At 35.1% G+C, this 20,494-nt stretch overlaps 1 protein-coding gene across 3 annotated transcripts in view; it reads right to left on the bottom strand.

Moving 5' to 3' along the window:
• kuz (zinc-dependent metalloprotease kuz) overlaps positions 1 to 20,494 on the bottom strand; it is a 73,938-nt gene that overhangs the window by 32,159 nt on the left and 21,285 nt on the right. For all 3 annotated transcript variants that reach the window (XM_090106221.1, XM_090106219.1, XM_090106220.1), the window contains 2 exons: positions 11,041 to 11,234; positions 10,602 to 10,668 (listed from right to left, as the gene is read on the bottom strand). In XM_090106221.1, the coding sequence (XP_089962347.1) occupies positions 10,602 to 10,668; positions 11,041 to 11,234 (261 nt within the window). The remainder of the gene's footprint in view (positions 1 to 10,601; positions 10,669 to 11,040; positions 11,235 to 20,494) is intronic.

The raw sequence follows: 20,494 nt of genomic DNA on the forward strand, positions 1-20,494 counted from the left end.
GTAATTATAAAACACGGCGCAGCAATTTTAGCGTGGTCTACTCGTCTCAACGGAGCGATAGCGTCTGATGTATGAAATAGAATTATGTTTTTAGCTCCCGGAACGTGCGATGGAAGATGATTTCTTGCGTAATTAAAAATATAGTAAGCGCCAAAAGTGTTTTATCGTGATTAAACCAAAACTAAAAGTAATTACACAAAATGCTCTGACAAATATCTTGCAAATGTTTTAATATAATTGTTTATGAAAAAAAAATCATAATAAGTATTACCATGTCCAGTAAAAACGTAAAAGTGTGAAATTTAGAGGTAACTTCGTGAATTTTTTCTATCGAGTCAATTTCAATATTTTATGTTTTTGATCTGACAATATAATCGAAAATATCATCAAGTTTTACATATATTTTATTTTTTATATTTGGTCTTGAATACTACACGTATCAACTAAAAGTTGATTGGTGATTTGACTTTATACGCGCCCTTAACAATACATAGTAAACACGTGCAAGCAATAAATACCGAAACCTTTTGTTTTAACACTCTCAAAATGACTCATTGACAAACAATTTTATATTATAGAGGTTGTGGAAACATTTCTTTAAGTTACTGAGGGCCAATACAGAGATTATTTATTTAAGTTATAGAGGTTGCGTATTTTAAGTTAAAGAGGTTTTGGGCTCTGATGGGAAGGGAACATATTATTTTTTGAAGTTACAGAGGTTTTTATGTTACCGAGGTTTAAGTTATCGAGGTTCAACTGTACTTAAATAGTTTTTATTTGTTTTAACATACATTGCATGTTTGAGAAGTATAAGGTTATTCTTTTTCCAATATTACCTGACGTGATTTGCTAAAAAAGCAACACAAAGGCACATACTTCGTGCTATACATACATATTTAAATTTTAAACTCAACAAATACTCTCAAACTCCAATCCCGTATTATATCTTTAGCGAGCGTTTGATAGCAAACCATATAAATTAATTGCAACACCACACCTATAACATATATTCGACAGCCAATCGATTGTTATCAATAGGAACCACAAAAAAAAACACATGTAGTAATTGGTGACAAACATCCTGAAATTGCGTGTCCACGGTACATTATTATAAAAAAACGTAGCAAATAGTTAACTAAATAGTGACTCATTTGAACGGGGGACAGGGGAGAGATAATAATAATGACTTATCGTATAGTGGGGGACCAAACTATGTACTTACAGGCACATTACCGTTACTGTAATTTAGCGTTATGTTTGAACCCTATCACTTGGCTTACCAATAAAACTACTGTATGCAATTTGTTCATTTAATTCATTACTTTTAAAGCTGACAATTTCATGGTTACAATTTTGCCAATACATCTTTGTGGATATATGTCTATGAAAAGATATGACTTTAGGTTTCGAATTGTAATAAAAGTATAAAGTCCGCCAAGCGAAATTATGTGACACACGTGTCTCCGAGACCGTTCAGTGCAGAATCTTGGAAGATAAATGACCTCTAATTGACTCTTTCATCTATACTATTAAGTATGGGTAGGAAGAATCTATTTCTATTGGTTCAACATTATCGAAAGATTTATTTAAGGAAGTGATATCAATTAAAATGTAAGTAACAAATACAAATTGAATTATTAACTAATAAATTTTAAAATACTCATGAAATTCATGAAAAGTCCACTCAACAATTATTGTTTTTGTTCAACGAGATTTTGTTTGGAATGAAATCCATTTACATTTTTCTGTTTATTTCAATAGTTCAACTTCAGTTTGTTGAATTGTTTTCGGACAATTTAGGGTTTATTTGTACGATATATTTTCGATTTGTTAATGACATTTATTTAGCCCACTTAAATTCACATTACTACAAGGTAAATAGTTTGTTTGATATAAAAGTTGTAATTCAATAAAAGACGATTTATATTTCGAAGGCTATGCTATTTGTAAAAGGTTCTATTGTACTGTGTAAATCCTTTTTGGAAAGCGTTTTACAAATAGTAACATCACCCTAAGTGATATTCAACGCTATATAATTCTCTTACAAGACTTGGCGGCTTGTGTGTTTAATATGGAGGTCGAGCCAACATTGAAATGGCAGAAATATGTGATAACTTACTATCATAAAATTGTATATACAGTAGGCGCTTGCTAATCCGGCACCGGCAATTTTTCCTCTATGCCGGATTGTCGGAAATGCCGGATTATCGAATTAGTATAGGAAATAAGACTTCATATTTAAAATGGTACCTAAGTTGAATTTATTATAAAAAAAATACATAAATTAATTAAAATATTAATTAAATAAGTATTAAAATTACATATTAGGTTCATCATTTGTGACGTTTTCGTTCAGTAATCCGGCGTTCAGCTATGTAAAATGCCGGATTATAGAGCGGGCTGTCTGAGTCCCGAAGTGCCGGACTACTGAGCGTGCCGGATTGGCGAGCGCCGGATTATCGCGCGCCTACTGTACTTTGGTAACCTTCCTTTGTGACGGCCCAACATGTGAAATTGAATAGGTGTCGAAAGAAGTAATTAATTATAACTAGCGGTCCGCCCCGGCTTCGCCCGTGGTCTTCATGTTTACGTTTTTTTTCATAAGAACCATCCTCGTACTTCAAGGAATAGATTCCGCAGCGCATGCGATGACAGAATTTTTATTTAGGAATTTTATACACCTTGGGTTACATTTAGAGAATCCAATCCCGCATCAAAATCGCGATCCCGCAAGCCTGCGGGATTAAGATCAGCAATCCCGCGGATCCCGCGGGATTTGCGGGATTGATTTTAATTATTATTATTTTTGTTTCATGTAATTTAAAGAAAGAAAATACACACAAATATTTTTAATTATTCTTATCAACATCTAAGCAAAGTTATCACTTATATTATAAATTAAATATAATGATGTTTAAGACAATACAATATTCACAATATTTCACGTTTCATATTAGATTTTTATTTGAAATAGAACATATTCATTGGTTTTAGAGGCATTTAAAATCAGCTTATTTTTTTTGACGTGATAACGTTTTTAAAATCGTTTTAGTCGGGTGACATGTTCAGAAACTTGTGTCACACCAAAACCTCACGAGCGCGATCGCAGGTATAACGAGAGAGAGACGGACCGATCTCCCGTCTCATCTCGAGCGCTGCCACCAATAAGACGTTATCACGTAAACATCTCGATCGTAAACCTACTTTACAAACAACCAATTTTTTTTGAAAATACTTTCGAAGTAATGATAAAGTATCTAACGTTTCATATTTTAGATTTGATCTTATCTTGTTGCATAAATAGCCAGCGGCGGAAAAAGCAAGCTCGGCTTCCACACTTGTAGGCGGAATTGATTTTACATATGTATAAACAGCTTCCAAATACTTCCCCCTATTCCCTCCACATTCAAAAAGTGTCAATATCAAATCAGTTGAATTATCTCGAGTGGGTACACGCACAGCAGCCTGCAGCTCTAGACTCTGCCACCCATTCAGTACGCGCAAAGTTAAATCCCCGTACGCCGTAGGGGAATCCCCAGTCATAGAGTACTGGAACTGACATTGATTACGTTCCGTTCCGTCCGATAATAGTTCCGATCATCGTCTGAGCCTATTTTTCTTACTTTTTTTCAATCCCGCGAACGTGCGGGATCCCGCATGAGTAATCCCGCATTTTTGATCCCGCAAAAAAGGTGCGGGATCCCGCATTAGCGGGATCCCGCGTTTGCGGGATTGGATTCCCTAGTTACATTATTGCATTTTTGGTAAGGATCTCTAATTTTTTTGAAAATGCAATATAGCCTATGTTGCTCAGTGAAGATGCAGCTTTCTAATGGTGAAAGAATTTTTGAAATCGGTCCAGTAGTTTATGCGTGAAAACCATACATACATACATAATTACAAACCTTTCCTCTTTATAATATTAGTATAGAAGTATAGATAAACAAAACTTCAGGATCCTACATGCCGTTATTTCTAATTACCGTAGGTATGATTCAATTCGCAATTGGAGATAATTCTTACAAACATATGCTCTCTTTGAAGTCGGTTAAACATAATTAGTACAACAGTGAACAGAGTTGCACTAGCGTCTTGGTGTATCGCGTCGCTAAGTGCAGCTTTTAGACTTTGCTCGGTATATTGGCATTCCCATTTTTATTCAACCATTTATCTCTTGCAGCCATCCATTTCCATCCATTATTGCACTCGCTATTGTCTACAAGCCCAGCTGAATTGCTGGAAATCGCTGTTAAACGCTGACATGAAAAATAACCGACCAATATATTGATCGATCGATACAAATGCGAGAATTGAATTGTTGTGTGCTGACGTCGTATTGTCATATTAGACGAGGTATTGTACCACCATTGTGCGGGTATCATTGATTTTCTTAACCTCGTCACGTACAGCCGAAATTATATCAACCAATTCTCAATTCGAGTGGCTGTAGAGTTCGTTCCGGGTTCTTTCCAGTTTATTTATGTAGGTAGGTATTGAGGCCGAGTCACGTCTGGATGTCCACAATATTATTTAAAAGCATTTGATTTATTTATTTTTGAATATCTTTAATATTTACGTTAATTTAACGCTCGATACTTTGGTCATATTTTCAAAATCCTAACTTTAAATCTCAACTAGATACTTAATTTTATTATTTAAAGTTAAAACCAGAAAAATATAATAGCATTTAATTTGCAGCGTGCAACTCAGAATTCCAGTTCCAAGGAAGATCAAGTAAAAACCTAATTAAAATGCATACCCTCCGGTGCAGCGGGATAAAGGTGGTGCCCTCCTAAATAAAGTATCATAATATTCCGTCAAACAAGCAAATATCGCGTTGGAAATATTAAATAACGAGGCAGACGGCGACATCACGGGATTACGAGCTTAAGGTGGGTCCACACTTGATCATTTTCGCGTAGCGAAGCATCGACGCGAATCACGTTTGCTATTGTGGACGCACAATGATCGCGATCATGATACACCCCAATCGCTATTGACCGCGTATCTGATACGTGTCGTAAATAATACTAATAATAATGTATAATGAAATGTCGTAAGATACGGTATAGTCAAAATAGGGGTCCACACTTAGGATACTCTTACTCGATACGATACGACTGTTTAGATACGATTACTCGATATAAATGTGGACCCACCTTAAGAGAGGGTAAACACGACAGAGATGTGTTTCCCGCCGAAACCGCACGACTCCGAAAACCTACACTAAATTCTAAAAGGAAAATCCCGTACATTTTTATAACTCACTAAAGCCTGCCATCGTTTTTATTTTGGTAGCTACATTTTTACTTATTTGAAGGACATTTTAATGATTTTTCCGTGAAAGATAAAGCCGAGATTTTGGATAGACCAACATCCACTTCAAAGTATCGCAACATTTTGTTTCGACGATAATTTAAAGATAAACTTGCTTTGCATATTTTACGTCGAGAACATGTTATTTATAATTAACAAGAAATATGAATCCCGCTTATACGAGATACTCCGTAATACGTGGAATCAGGAATCGGACTTTTGCAGAAATTTTATTAAATATTTATAACATCTCAACCAGACCATTATCATTTAGAGATACATTTTTATGAGGTATATTACCAAATAATTTGGAAAATCCAAAAGTGCACGCCTCATAATTTTTTTTTAATAAATATTTATTAATTATTATTTTTGTTTATTTAATAACAATTAAACCACATCGAATCAGACCCTGAAAAATGAAAGGGTTCTATTCCTGAGCATACTCAAGCGTAAGAGAAAAAAAAAGACTCGATTAGTAAAGTATTTCGGTCGCTATCGTGTTAACAAGAAAAAGGATCCGCACATACAGACACACGGACGTCCAAGACAGAACTTTTTTAAACTGTTTTTTAACTAGTTTAAATAACAAAAATGACATCAAAAATATCATGAACGTTAAAAATAGTGTTTTTTCTTAATATGTGTGTGTATGTATTATCTTACAAGTGCAATGTATGATACATAAAGACATTTTAAGTTTGAAAAATCAGATGTTTTGCGCGAAGTGACAGTAGTACCCACCTCAACGCTTCGCTTATGAGGCGTGCAATAGATAATCTGGAAAAATACTTGCACCCAAAACAATTGATTGAAATCCCAATTTTTCTTAAAACGAACCACTATCAAAGTGTAAACAGAAAAGTTCAGTCTTTTACAGCATATTTTTCTTTTATGTCTGGCGTGCAGTTCAAACGATCGCTGTTCTCTTAAAACAGCAGATTTACCCAATAATTGGCTATTGACATCTCGACACGGCTTCTAGGAATAGTTTTATATTGTACGTGACTCCAAAATCATGGAAACTGACATAATAGAAGCGTTCGTGTGTATCGTCTCCCTTTTGAAGAGAAATTGTAACAATTTGTTTTGTAATATAACTCGGCACCGTTTAGTTCGTTTTCAATTTTAACTGTAAATTCACAATATTCTATCAATTTTACTACTCGTATTACTTTAAAATATAATATTTTATTGTTTTGTAAATTTTCATTAGTACTTAGACCTTAGTTTATCTTTGCAATTCCTAGAAATATAACAAAAGCATTCGCAGTCAAGTTGTACATTGTAAATTGTAATGTATTGTATACGCAATACAATGCAAATGAAATAAATAATTAGCCAAAATATAAAAAAAAATTTACTCCCATAACATCATCACAATCTGCGAACATGCAATCATCGTTATAACCAAACTTAGAATCCAATCTACCACCTTCCGCCCACCCAATACCTACAATTTCCAGCCAACTAGCAAACTCTATCCATATCATAAAAACATCGTCAAATCCCAAGTTCGCAAGCAATCATTACCCCAAGCACGGACACCTCCCGCATCCGTCCCGATTATCCGATGCATAAACACGGCGAGTGCATCGCTGTAAGTAGGGCGACGAACTTCGATCGATGCTGCCCTCGCAACTTCATCCATTTACACGCCACCAAACTTTCGCGATTATATTAAATGTACTCGCTACGCAGCGTAATCAACGTACCCACTCGGGGTACGGTTATACTGAAACGTCAATGTACTGAAAACAATGCGGTAATTGCGAGTCGCAGCGCGCCCCGCGATCCCTTAATATAATGTTGTGTTAATGCGCTATGTCAATAGGTAAACATGTCTGCAAGTAATTGAAATGCTTCAAGCGTACGCCGTACAAAAGTTGTAAAATGTTCTCTCTAAATAATTATATGTATACTATTTAGAAATTTGTAATTATAGTCCGATTTAGATTTCTCTATTTCAACAAGGTCAGACGACGGACTACTACGGTCTACAGCTATAATGCTATTGCTATATGACATAGAGAATAGAGATCCCAAACGGCATTCACCCTAAACTATTCACGATCATCCATTGTCCTGATATGCACGCACACCACGTATGGCACATTAAATCAAGCAATTAAATACAAAGCCTTTGGAACATGCAGCGTCCATCCCGTCAGAGGCATGCGCCGACATTAAAACTGGAGAGGCCGAAAGCTCCCAATTAGCCGCGGACTTGATGCCGACGGGGCAGAAATTACAAAAAGAAATATGGCGTGCCCCCGTCGAATTATTAATGTCTAGAGTGGCTCTCGCCGCGGAAACAGGCATTTAGAAAAGCATCAAACAAGTGCGGTTATTATATGAGCTCCTAAATTACCTCCCAGCGGCGTAATATGCAGATTTATGTATTTACCTTACTTGACGTTGATCCAAGTGCGAATAAATCTTTGTATTCTGCATCGGTTTTAGCTTTTCTTACATATTTAGATGAATTATTAACCAACTTTCTTTCTTTCTTTCGATTATTATAAAACATAAAATCGAAATATTTACGTAAATCAAGCCTACTTTTGTTTATATAGGAGGTAAATCAAAGTATGTAGATCTAAATTGTTGCTATTGGTGGTGATGGACGTTCCTAGTACAAACTTATTTAATTTTAAGTGATCAACATATTAGTATAGTATTAGTTTATCTGTGATATTACTAAAATTAAATAGATTAGAGACAACTATTGCAACCGCATCAAAAGAAATATCCCCTTGAAAGGCATCTGTAAAACCATTAAGATTAAAACTATTTTACATTATAATCTATATGTAAACGAATGAAATAACTAATAACGAAAGTGTTTTAAACTGATGTTAGATACGCTACAGACTATTTGCACCCTCATTTCTACCTTTCCAATTTGAATCGTACCGTATTCATTGATACGTCAATCACCGAGTTTCTTTGACATACACTTGTATAGTGTCCCACCTCCCTGGGGGTAGAACAACAGTACTTTATCTTAAGTAGATAATGTTTTGGGAGCACAATAGAGAAGTCGCTCCACGCCAGTCCGCGCGTCACCCGCAAACTTTGTACCTGTCTTAGTATTTCACGCTTTATTGTACTTACTTGTATTATTATATTATTTAGTTGGAAATTTGTTCGTGATATTGTTGATCTTTTCGTGCATACGAAATGCCAACGACGCTGTATTTTCAAGGAATTTCATTTGAGTAAATCTGAAGTTCATTTATTCAATTGTATGTTTTGTTCACGTGTTATCATCTTCGTGTAAAGTAATAAAGATTTAATTTAACGTTGTTGTTATTAAACGCTCTTTTATGAGAGCTGTTTGCGAAAATAACCCTCTAACGCGTACTAATTATAATTAAGCTATACTTGCGTCTATGAAAATCTAATTTCTTAAATCTGTTAAATCGCCAATATGTATAAAGAATTTTACACAATATTTATTTATTTATTTTATTTAAAAAACATCACATGTCTATATATATTATATACCATACAGGCATAACCCAATTAACTTTAACGAATATCAAAATTGCGATAAAAGCTATCACGTATGATCATATTCCACAAGAACTCAAACACTCGAAGCCTCTAATTACAGGCATTCACGACCCGTTACATTTAGCATTCTGACCTTAGCTCTAAAGTTTTAGAGTCAGTTTTAGAGTAAGTTTAAAAGCAGATAGAACGAATCTTGGAACACAATTCACGTCACGCAGAAGCCCGCTCAGCGATCCAATTTGTGTGTCTACCATACATAAAGCGCAATACACACTGAGCCCGCCGGGCCGCCGACAAAGCCCGGCGACACAACCCGGCGGCCTGTATGAAAAGAATCATGTCGGCAACATGCGCCCGCGCGTGTTGCCCGCCGACATGTTGGCGGCTTGGGTACGCCTGCGCTCAGTTGCCCGGCGACACTCGACCTATAGTGACGTGCATGTATTTTCGACATGGAGTGGGACGACGAAAAATGTCTTACGTTAATTAATCTTTATCATGAGAAGGATCATGAGGAGAATCATCTGCTTTCAAATCTTTTAATCTGTCATGATTGCTATAACAATTGCGACTCAGTAAACTAGGTCTAACCCAACAGCTTCGTTCCCTTTGGAGCGATCCAGCAATAAACATTCCACAAGCTGCTATCAACAGATCACTGCCATCGTCCATTTTTAAGATTATTTCTATTTACTGAATTATCGAAGATACATCACCAAAATTATATGACACAACCACACAACCTTTATCGACACACGGCAATCACTGACTGCCAAATAAATTTCTCATCTCAAGCCGCCGACATGCCGCCGACCAAACTTTCCGACTTGTAATAAGTGAAGCCGCCAACTAGACCGCCGACAAAAAGTTGCCGACATATGTCGGCGGCCCGGCGGGCTCAATGTGTATTGCGCTTTACAAAACTTAGTCCTATTCACAAAGGAATTGCTTCGTACACTGTTTGACAATTTCTGTCTACGTGTTTGGATAGAGATAATATTGATTTATATCACATGTAAATAGACTATAAATAAATAATAGATCAAAATATTATTTTGTACACGTGTCTGTAACAAGTAATCAGCTACCTTCGATTAGCGAACAAAAGTGAATGGTGGAAAATAAAATTCCAAATCTGTAATACAATATCAGAACACATTGTTATTAGGATTGTTAGTATTCTCAACGGCTTTATAAACATAATGGTGAGCGTATTCTATTATAATAAGTAGCTACTATTTCCATTGTATTATATTCCTTCTAAATGTATACGGGGTTAACGACTTATCTGAAAATACGATCTGGAATTTCTATCAAACACGTTTACATATTTAATGAACGTTCATTGCGAAAACGTAGCAAATGTAAGAGTAATTGAAGATGTTCCATTTTGATGAAATGTGTTCACGACCTACTATTTAGAGTGGATTTTGGCGGGAATAGTTGTACCTGCCTCTACCTATTATAGTAGACTGAAATAATTTAGCGTTATCTAGAGGATTGAGGCACAATGTTACATCGTAGATTTTGATAGTGTTCGTTATTTTAAACGATTTATTATCCATTTTATGTACCTATGATAAATATTTTTTGTGTTTTTTAAACCTATATTACATATAAAGACTACATAAGATAAAACCAAACAATGAAAAAATTCCATCAAATACAGTCTTATCCTTTCTTACCTTTCATATCCTTTTTTACCTTATAACTTTATATCAGTGGTCTATAAAAAAAAACCACAAAAGCATAAGAGAGCCACTTACCAACCACCTCGCCCTTGTATATGTGTGATGTGTCCACGTCGTGGAGCTGTCCTTGTGAGCCTTCGACCTGCACAATATACATTAGTTTTAACGGCAGATATCATGATATGGGTTACAGTTAATAGTATATAATAATATGTAGGTAGATAGAAATCTATACATATAATAAATAACATGATTTTGATTTTTGAAACTCATAATCAAGTTCAGGACCAAAAATTTGGATATTTTTATGTACTGGACTTTACATTATAACTGCATGCCTTGTGTTGATTTTTTTTAAATAAATTTTTAATTTTTAGCGACATACACAATTAGCAATAAATAGCCAACGATCGGTGGCGTGCCATAAGAGAGACCTGTGCCCATTGTCCAGCAGCTGTATGTGTTATTTTGAGTCAAATAAACTTTATTTTATTTAATAAACACCAAAACCTACCCTAAAATCCTCACTGAACGCGGACAGATCGCGCCGCAGCCGCATGTGAAACCGTCGGCCGTGCGCTTTGAAGCTGATCCGCAGCTCCTGCGGCTCCGTCGAGCGGCGCGCGCGCAAGTGCTGTATGTGCACATCGTCCGCGTTGTAGTCGAGGGGTTCGTAGTGCTCCACGTATTCACTGAGACGGCGGGATGCTGGAAAGAGAACATACGTTAGTAAAGGCTGAGTTAGAAGCTGAGAGATGAGTATTTAAAAAGGACAGCGGTATAAAGGCTGTAAAAATATTGTATACCTAGAACATAATTTGCATTGTATTTAAACACCGTTCATAAACCGAACAGTATAAAGAACATAAAAAGGAAATATGAATTTTCAGTCAAATTAATTTATGCCAAAATATATTTTTATTAGTTTAGATAAGCTGAAAATAAGCTATATATGCCTATTTATGGTTTATGGGTGGTGGTGACTACTTAACATCAGGTGTCCCACCTGAACCTTTGCTTGCTCTGACATAAAAAAATAATAATTATGAAAAATTATTGAATCTGATGGCAAAGAAGCGGCAAAATTTAAAACAAGACGAAAATGAGAACTTATATTGCGTCCTTAATATGTAAAAAAATGCACATTTATAATGTCAGGACGGTCGCATTTATCAGACGAAAAATGTGGCATATTTCCCTCGTTCAAATAAAGTCTTTACTGACGTTAAAGCCACTCAGGAACGAAAACGGTAATATTTTTGTGTTCAAAGCGGCCAGGGAATCAGGACGTCCAAGCTTGTAAATCCAATGTTACTTAGTTTGATAACTAGTCTGGGGGAAAAGTTCACTCGTATTTTTCATTTAAGTGGAAAACTCGCTGATAATGACCGAATGGATTCGCAGCGTACGTGTTTTCGGGTGTAGGAACTAGAAATATAATGTTAAGCACTTAAGTATTAAATAATTTCCTTCACTGAAAATAGTTCTATTCTATAATCAGCTTTACAGTTTTTCATAGGATTCCATATTATGATCGTTTTATACGTTGCACATGTTACGCACGTGTTAGTTATCTTGCCGATGATAATTAAACTCTGAAGATTGTCGTGTGAATTATAGCCTCTATTGTTCTTTTTATTAATGTAACAATTCTGTTAATAGAATACTGGGTTGCGCTAAATATGGCATAATAACAAAAATATTAGCAGTCTGTCACAATTAGAGGTATGCGCTGTTTTTGTCCAAAAAGTAAAAGGACCATAGGAGTAATGTTATTGACGAACGCAGTCAGTACAAAAATTACAATCATTTTAATTAAATTTAACTAACCAGAAGTTTGGTAACTGTAGAAGAAAATATCATTGACACATTAACCAAGCCATAGCCAATCCCAACTATCAGGAAAGACAATATTTTCTCCGTAATTCGATAAGCAAACGACAACAACAGTTGCTAACTCATCGATAGTGTTTCTTACTTCAAAAAGAACTTGCGATACACAAACGATCTCGCCACAAACCTGATGCTGACAGTGAGAACATTATAACATCGCTATACAGAGCGGTAAAGCTTGACGCTTAAGATTATCTATGAGACAGCTGTAGTTGAATGCAATCTGAGAGCTCCAGCCAGCGTCGCGAGTAAAACGTGCTGGATTTATGCCGCTCCAGAATTGATTCCCCGGCGACGGAATGCTAATATAATATGCGCGTGTCGCTCTTGCCCGGGATTTACTGTGGATTAGCTATGTGTGTGTTTTTCATGAAAATATTTTGACTATTCAAAAGGCTTGAAAAGACCAGTTGAATTAATAAATGTTTGGAGTGAGAATTTTTTCGTCAGTATATGTATATTATGCTATGATATCATTGCAACGCTAAAAAGATTGATATGTCCTTATCGTAATAATATAAAATGCATGCAAATTGCAACTATAAGCAAAAAAAATGTTTGAAATCCGTAAAATTACTTAAATCCATAAAAATATGAAACTTACACGGCCAGTTTTGTCAACTGAATATCAACTTTGAAAAAAAAAATAACAGAAAATTCCCAGTAATATTTTATGACATAGGGCCTCCATTAACTCAACGAGCTCATAAAAATCTTTATCTATTTGTCTGAAATGTCCCTCAAGGGCTAATAAAATGTACAAACGTCACTCCCTGCATGGATTACCTACTACAGGACGACGCAATGGCACTCGGGGTTTGTAGAGGCCCCGGGGGTAACAGGCCAGTTCGTCCCCTAATTACATCCATTAGGACCAGAATTATACATTCGTAATGTACGGTCTACAGTTGTGGGGTATTTCCTATATTTATAGTTTTACACAGATCCTGCTATTTATCAATTTATTTATTTATTATCTTTTTGATCAGTTTGAATAATTTTTCCACTATTGCATACAAGTTAAAATGTATGAGTAGGTACCTACATTAAAATTCTGAATCAAACACTGAACTTTTGGTCTAAACTAAACAACAACAAAAACTTCAACCGCCACAATCGTAACTCTCGCTAACAAACAACAATCATCAAAATAATTAACGCCGATCGATTTGAAGAACAAAGACAATATTTGCACAGCATTGTTCGGAGCACTTCCGGGTTGCTCGCAAAAAATCCGTCCCAGATAACACTAACAAAACTATATCGAATGCCATAGTAAATAGAACACGAACAGTATGGCAACAGTATTTTCGATAAAATAATTATATACGCACTATTGAAGCATATTCAGGGTCGTTAGTTACTTCAATGATTGTCGTTGTTCATTGATTGTCAATCATGAACTACGGCGTGGCATTTACGCGATACGTCGCGGCCGGTGGACGAAGACGTTTCGTACGCCCTTAGAAAAGGGCACTGGCTGTTAACAACACATCGATGACTGTTTACGAGTTTTGTTGATGACCATGTTTGTGTGAGTCAGCTGTTTCGAACGTTTTCTAGGTAGTTTCCATACTGTTCGTATTCCATTTACTATGCTATAACGGATGCCATCGAGTTTTTTGCTAACAATGCGCCGGCATCAGCGCGCCATCTATCGTTCGTCGACATCGCTTGATACTCTATTTTTTGTTAGGCAAGGACTTTGAAGATGCACTTTTATATATTTCACAATGATATCTCGTATAGATTTTTTTATGAGCGGTTGGAGAGTCACGTGCAGATGCAATCTCTGATATCAGTGATAGGTTTATATAAAAGTGAAGACTTGTTTAAAAATAGATACCTTAAAGATTCAGATAAAAATGTAATAATGCGATTACGCCTTAAGGTATTACAGTAATTCTTCATGACTTAACTAACGAAAATACGTGAATACCTACAAATACATATTTTGTGAGTATGGATTATACCAAAGATTACTTTGCAAATAATATACAAGTGCTATATAAGTATATGAGTCACGACAAGTCGCAGGTGTCACGGTATTACCAAACAGATTAGTATTCGTACAATAAATGGAAAATTGGCAGAACTAAATGAGGTTATGAAGCCTGGTCGACTTGATAAAAACGCTGATAAAGGCAGAGCCGAGTGGAGTGGGTGAATCGTGCCTAACTCATCGATGGCTCGGGAATTATGTTATTTGCATATTTAGCATGGGAATTGAGATATTCTCATTTCAGTAGCTAGTATTAACTTTCTCACTTCGTATTCGACCTTCGTGTTAGTATTTTATACTACGTATTCTCCTCATAAAAATCTTAAACCTAATCCATATTATAATATTATAAATGCGAAAGTAACTCTGTCTGTCTGTCTGTTACTCAATCACGCCCTAACTACTGAACCAATTTGCATGAAATTTGGTATAGAGATATTTTGATACCCGAGAAAGGACATAGGCTACTTTTTACCCCGGGACATAGGATAGGTTTTATCCCGGAAATCCCTCGGGAACGGGAACTATGCGGGTTTTTCTTTGACTGCGCGGGTGAAGCCGCGGGTGGAAAGCTAGTACCTAATATAAACACAACTACAACTCGGAACACAGGTCTAAATATGTTTAAGATATGTGTACCCACTATAGCATAAACGAAGTTTGATATTTGCGTCTATAAACTGAGTTAAATTTGCTATTAAATTCCTATGTAGGTACCTAAACCGTATAAAAATGGAGATAATCCAACTTTATATTATTATGAATTTCATTTCTACTACTTAACGACACAAATTGCTCATTATATCTATTCCAACCGCCATATTCTTTTGTGTCGGTACTCGTTATTCTATACGCGAGTGGATCGAAACAACATAATGATTACGTATCGATATATACGATGATAACGTATTGTTATATTGTATGTAAAGTCCCAACCAACAAATCGTTGCTCTATAGAAGGGATAAGAACGTTTCAGAGGTGCTAACTGGTAGTTCTATAAGGGTGATAAGAACGTTGTATAAACCCCAAAGTGGCGCATTTATAAAGCCATTTGATGGTATTGTGTTGCAGTAGCAGCAACTCAGATGCCAATTGGACCTATAGAAGAGTACACTTATAGAATCGCGATGCTGTTATAGAGCGAAGTAGTGATATAAAAGGAACCGCGATGCTGTTACAGCGCGAATTTGTGTTTTAAGAGTAACCGCAAATCTTTTGTAGCACGAAGTTGCGATGTACAAGTCACTGCGACGCTATAATTATAATACGAAATGGTAAATCGTGTACCAATTGATAATACGAGTAAATGACTATAGGAACCATCATCGTGGTGTCGAGTATTAATTTTTGTTACACTGTTAATTATGTTAGATACGTAAACTGACTTGTGAATGAAATTTTACTGATAGATTATATGCATAATTACGCTGTTTTTTTCATGCCCCCCTCGAATTATTGAGTTTTAAGTAATTAAAAAACTAATTTTACACCAAATTGCTGGATAGGATGCCAAATAGCAACTCCGTGGCTATTATACGTCCGCAAACGAACGTAGTTTTGACAACTGTCATGCCATATACTGGATTAAATTAGTAGGGTTCCCTGATGTAAATAGAAAACCCATAACATGTTTTATTTTGTATTTTCTAGTGTAAATTCCGATTTTTAGATTCCGATCCCGAAGTGTCAAGCAAAACACTAGTGTCTGAATGGTCTGCTTCTGAATTATCACAAACCACATGATGGCTGTTAACTTGGTTCTGTTCATAGGATGTAACAGATTGTACAGAATCATTGTCCGTATTCGAAGCCTCACCTTGAATTTGTCTGGTGTCAATCGTTACTGAAGCTGCGATTTTTTTAAATTCATTCAATCCATGATTATTAAATAGAACCCTTCAATTATTTACGAGACGGTGCTGACAATATGGCAGGGTTTTTGTTGTTTTAAAGTGAAAGAAACTCTCTTATAGGCCGTATATCTCTCGTAAGTGTCGCATTTTACTACATTAATACGCCGTTTTTGTTACATAACAGAGTTATTAACTCTTTTATACAGTAAATCAGTCCTATAACTCTGACCACTCAGCTATTAAACCACTGCGTTATAATGGGCAGAAAAACACTAATATAATTCAATTAGGTTACAAAGAAGTGATATAAAACTCGGATATATCACCTAATTGCTCTATTATGGAGTTTCAGCAACCATGAAGATTCACAGTGCTATAATAGTAATAAGGAAAACCATTACAACACTAAATTGTCCTATTGTAGATTTTTTTACGCCTCTATAGGCATGGGACTATAAAGGTTACCCTAGAATCGTTTATTGCACTAATTTGCTGTAAAAAAGAGACCACCAGCGCTGTTATGTGATAATATCGTCCTGTTATTACTGTACCAAAATCTGGATAAGAGCTGCTCTATAAACGCCGTATAAAATAGTGATATAAACGTTTACATCACCTTGTTATGGGACAAATTTGCTGTGTATGATTATAGAGCAAAATCATCTCATTAAACGCTATTATACAACAAGCTTGTCACCGCGACACTGTTATACGTCATTTAAAAAGCTTTTTAGTGATGTAAGTTATTGTTATAGGACATCTTTGCTGGTTGGGGTAAATCTTTGCACGTAGCTAGCTATAGATATAAGTATCATGCACCCATTGTTCCTGTGCTATAGGGATGGCGATGGATATTTTTAAGAATATGATACTTTCTATACTTATATGAATTTATAAGAATTACTAATTCATTTGTAACAAAATTTTTTGGTAGTTTGTAAAGAGACAACTTTTGTCTATTTGAAGCGAAACGTGAACGTAATTTGAATGGATACCTACCTACTTATGTTTGTTTTTTCTTTCTTATAATTGAACATTTTCACGTATGTTAGATCTGCTTTTGCGATATTCACAGTGTCATTCAATTTATACAGGTCTAATTTTGATGGATATTGGTTGAACTAAACACAAGTACATTCGTAAGGTAATTGTTTGTAGCTCGTAAAGTAACAACGAACAACGGAAAATACCAAAAAACATTAAACATGTCTCAAAAAGATAACTCACAAGTGACAGCCCTACCACTCCACCACGGTGTTTATTAATAAAATGTCGCCGTGTGAACAACCGGCACACGTTTGTTTAGCGAGACGGAAGCCACGGAAATAGACGCTTCAAATTCAGATCCTTCAAATGTTCACAAATGTTCAAAAATTTTCACACAGTTCACAACCTGTTGATGACCCTGCTGGAATGGGACTAGGCATTTCGAGTGCTCTGCCCGGTGACACTTAGCGTGAAAGGTGGTGATGTCTGTTGACCATTTTTATGAGCCAATTCTTTGCTTCAAATTAAAAAGAAATCGGAGGAATCAAATATGGAGTGAGATTTTTATTCCCTAAGGATGTTTTCTTCAATTTCATTCAAGCAGCACTACCGAATTCTAGATAAAATATTATCTCCTTACGTTGTTGTTGGGACATAGAACTAATAAGATTCGTTAGTTCTACATTTCAAATATCTATTATTATAATTACAACTAGCCTACCTATAAGTACTATAGTTACTACCGTGTTTAGCGGGAGATTTAACAGTAACATTGTATCTGTCGGTCCAATACATGATCAATAATTAACAGATTTAATGTTCCTGGTAATTCCTCTCAGGAGATAATCGTCACTCATGCATTCAAATGCTACTACATCAAGCCGATTTATTGTGCGAAAATGGCACGTCCCCATTGAGATACGGTACAATTATAGGTACCGTAATATAAGTTCAATTACCAGTATACTAATTATGCAAAAATGTATGTAAAATGTCAAGGCAGTCAACACACATATGTATATCTTCTATTGTTTTTCATAAACAAACAAAATTCAAGATCACTTATTTTCTAAATGCCGAGAACATCATTTTCAAAACAAATAATTTGAAATGTAATGATCATAATCATATCGCTTCTAGATCTAAGTTAAATGAATGAAAATTAAGAAAGCAATTGCTACTACCAGTACCATCCCTCTGACTTACCGTATTTCTTCACGAATAATCTACACAGTGCCTATATTGTATTATTAATTTGCAGATACATAATGTACATCAAAGTAATATTAATCCAAACAATATCCTACTCAAAGTCAAGTAAACCGCTTAGCGATCTGTTAAACACGTCTCATCCATTCCATCCGACGTTGCTGTTATCAGCATTATTATCAAGCCTACGAGGCTCCGTATAGCTTCATTTGAAAAATACTTCTTGCGAGGTTGAATAAATCTCTATATCTGGCTGGCTTTAGACAATTTATCATCCAATTTGCATAATGCTTGAGGCTGAACGTTTTAATGATTGAATGCAAAATCAGGTAATGTGCGAATCTAATTTTAATTAAGAATCGAGCCGAAATTACAAAAATACGTAGAAAATTGTATTTCTCTTCAGTTCGTTTAAGTTCAAGGCGTGAATCTTGTTGTATTGTGTCTGCTACATTAACTCAAACAACATGTCACTCGCATGATCGAATTTGATGGACATGGATTCATCCTTATACAAACATACTCATATAATCTTGTAATATCAAACGAGAAAATATTACATGAGGCCCGTTCTATTAACTGATAAACTTTCAACATTCCTGGATTAATAAGGTAATAAAATTATACATCATCGGCTGTAATTCGTATGATTTAACAATTAATGATCTTTTAAGAGTTGGCTGATATTAAATACACATAAAAAGCGATGACGTTTATTAGTGAATTGTAGAATGGATCGAAATTAATCACGCATGGTCAATAATAATGGGTATTGTGCATGCAACAGTTTATTAATACAGCTATAAATAATGTTCAGTGGTCGTTTTTTGGCTTTTCAGTTCAATGTAAGCAAAAATTTATTTTAGGGTCTAAATACTGCGTTATACGTGGTTATACTGATCATGGAAAATCAGCCTATCCAAGAAATGACCTAATTCAACTTATTTATAAGCTAGTATGGAAAACCAACAAATAAACAATCATATTATGACCAGTAAATGAAATATAAACAATGGACGAGTGTGTATAGTATGTTATGTAAGTGTAACATTATGTTCAACCGGTAGGTACATTAATTAAAATCTTTCAATTATAATTTCGTTTATATTTTATTGTATTTTTTATACAGTAGCTGTCTGTTTACATAATGTATTAATTTGAATCATTTGTATGAGACTGAATTTATTATAACAAATATACATAAAATTAAACATAATTAAACTGTATATTTGGGTAGGTATATTTATTTAAAACTAGCGGTCCGCCCCGGCTTCGCCCGTGGTACATATTTACGTTTTCTCTACATAAAAACCATCCTCGCACTTCAAGGAATATAATAAAAAAATAATTATCGAAATCGGTTCAGCCGTTCTCGAGTTATGCGCTTACCAACACATTTTGCGATTCATTTTTATATATAAGAAGATAAGATATTAAATATGTATTACGTATTAAGTATCTTTAAATATTGTAGTACGTAATCAACTTTTAATTAGTAACCAGTTTAAATCTACTGTCATAATACAATTCACAAAAAATACATTTTATGTAAACTACTTCTAGAGATCGCGGTCGTAAAAAACTACGAATCCGCCGTGCTGTAATTTCTCGATAAGAAACGAAAGTCAGTAGCTACAATGATAAATTACAAAATATATTCATGAGGTGAAAGGTGCAAAAAATCTCATTAAATCTGCAATTATGGTATACTTGTGCTGCGGTCGCTTAGCAACCGTTGAATAAAACATTATTGGGATTTTTATACAAACAAACAAGTTTAATCATCTGAGAAGATACCACACTTTTGGTACACTTTTGAATTATAAGTAGCCACATTAATTACTCAATCTTTACACATAATTCATAAATTTGCAACACATAGCAAACTAACATTGCACTGACGTTGTACCGTCGCAAACCAACATTGCCCTGGCGTTGTAGCAAGCAGAACGAATCATGTACCTTCCACATAGACTTGCAATTATTATAACACGACATTATTACATACACACAACACAAACAT

The sequence above is a fragment of the Colias eurytheme genome, chromosome 10, assembly GCF_061535395.1.
Source record: "Colias eurytheme isolate Ceu_HAF_F1 chromosome 10, ilColEury1 Martin Lab GWU primary, whole genome shotgun sequence".
NCBI lineage: Eukaryota > Metazoa > Arthropoda > Insecta > Lepidoptera > Pieridae > Colias > Colias eurytheme.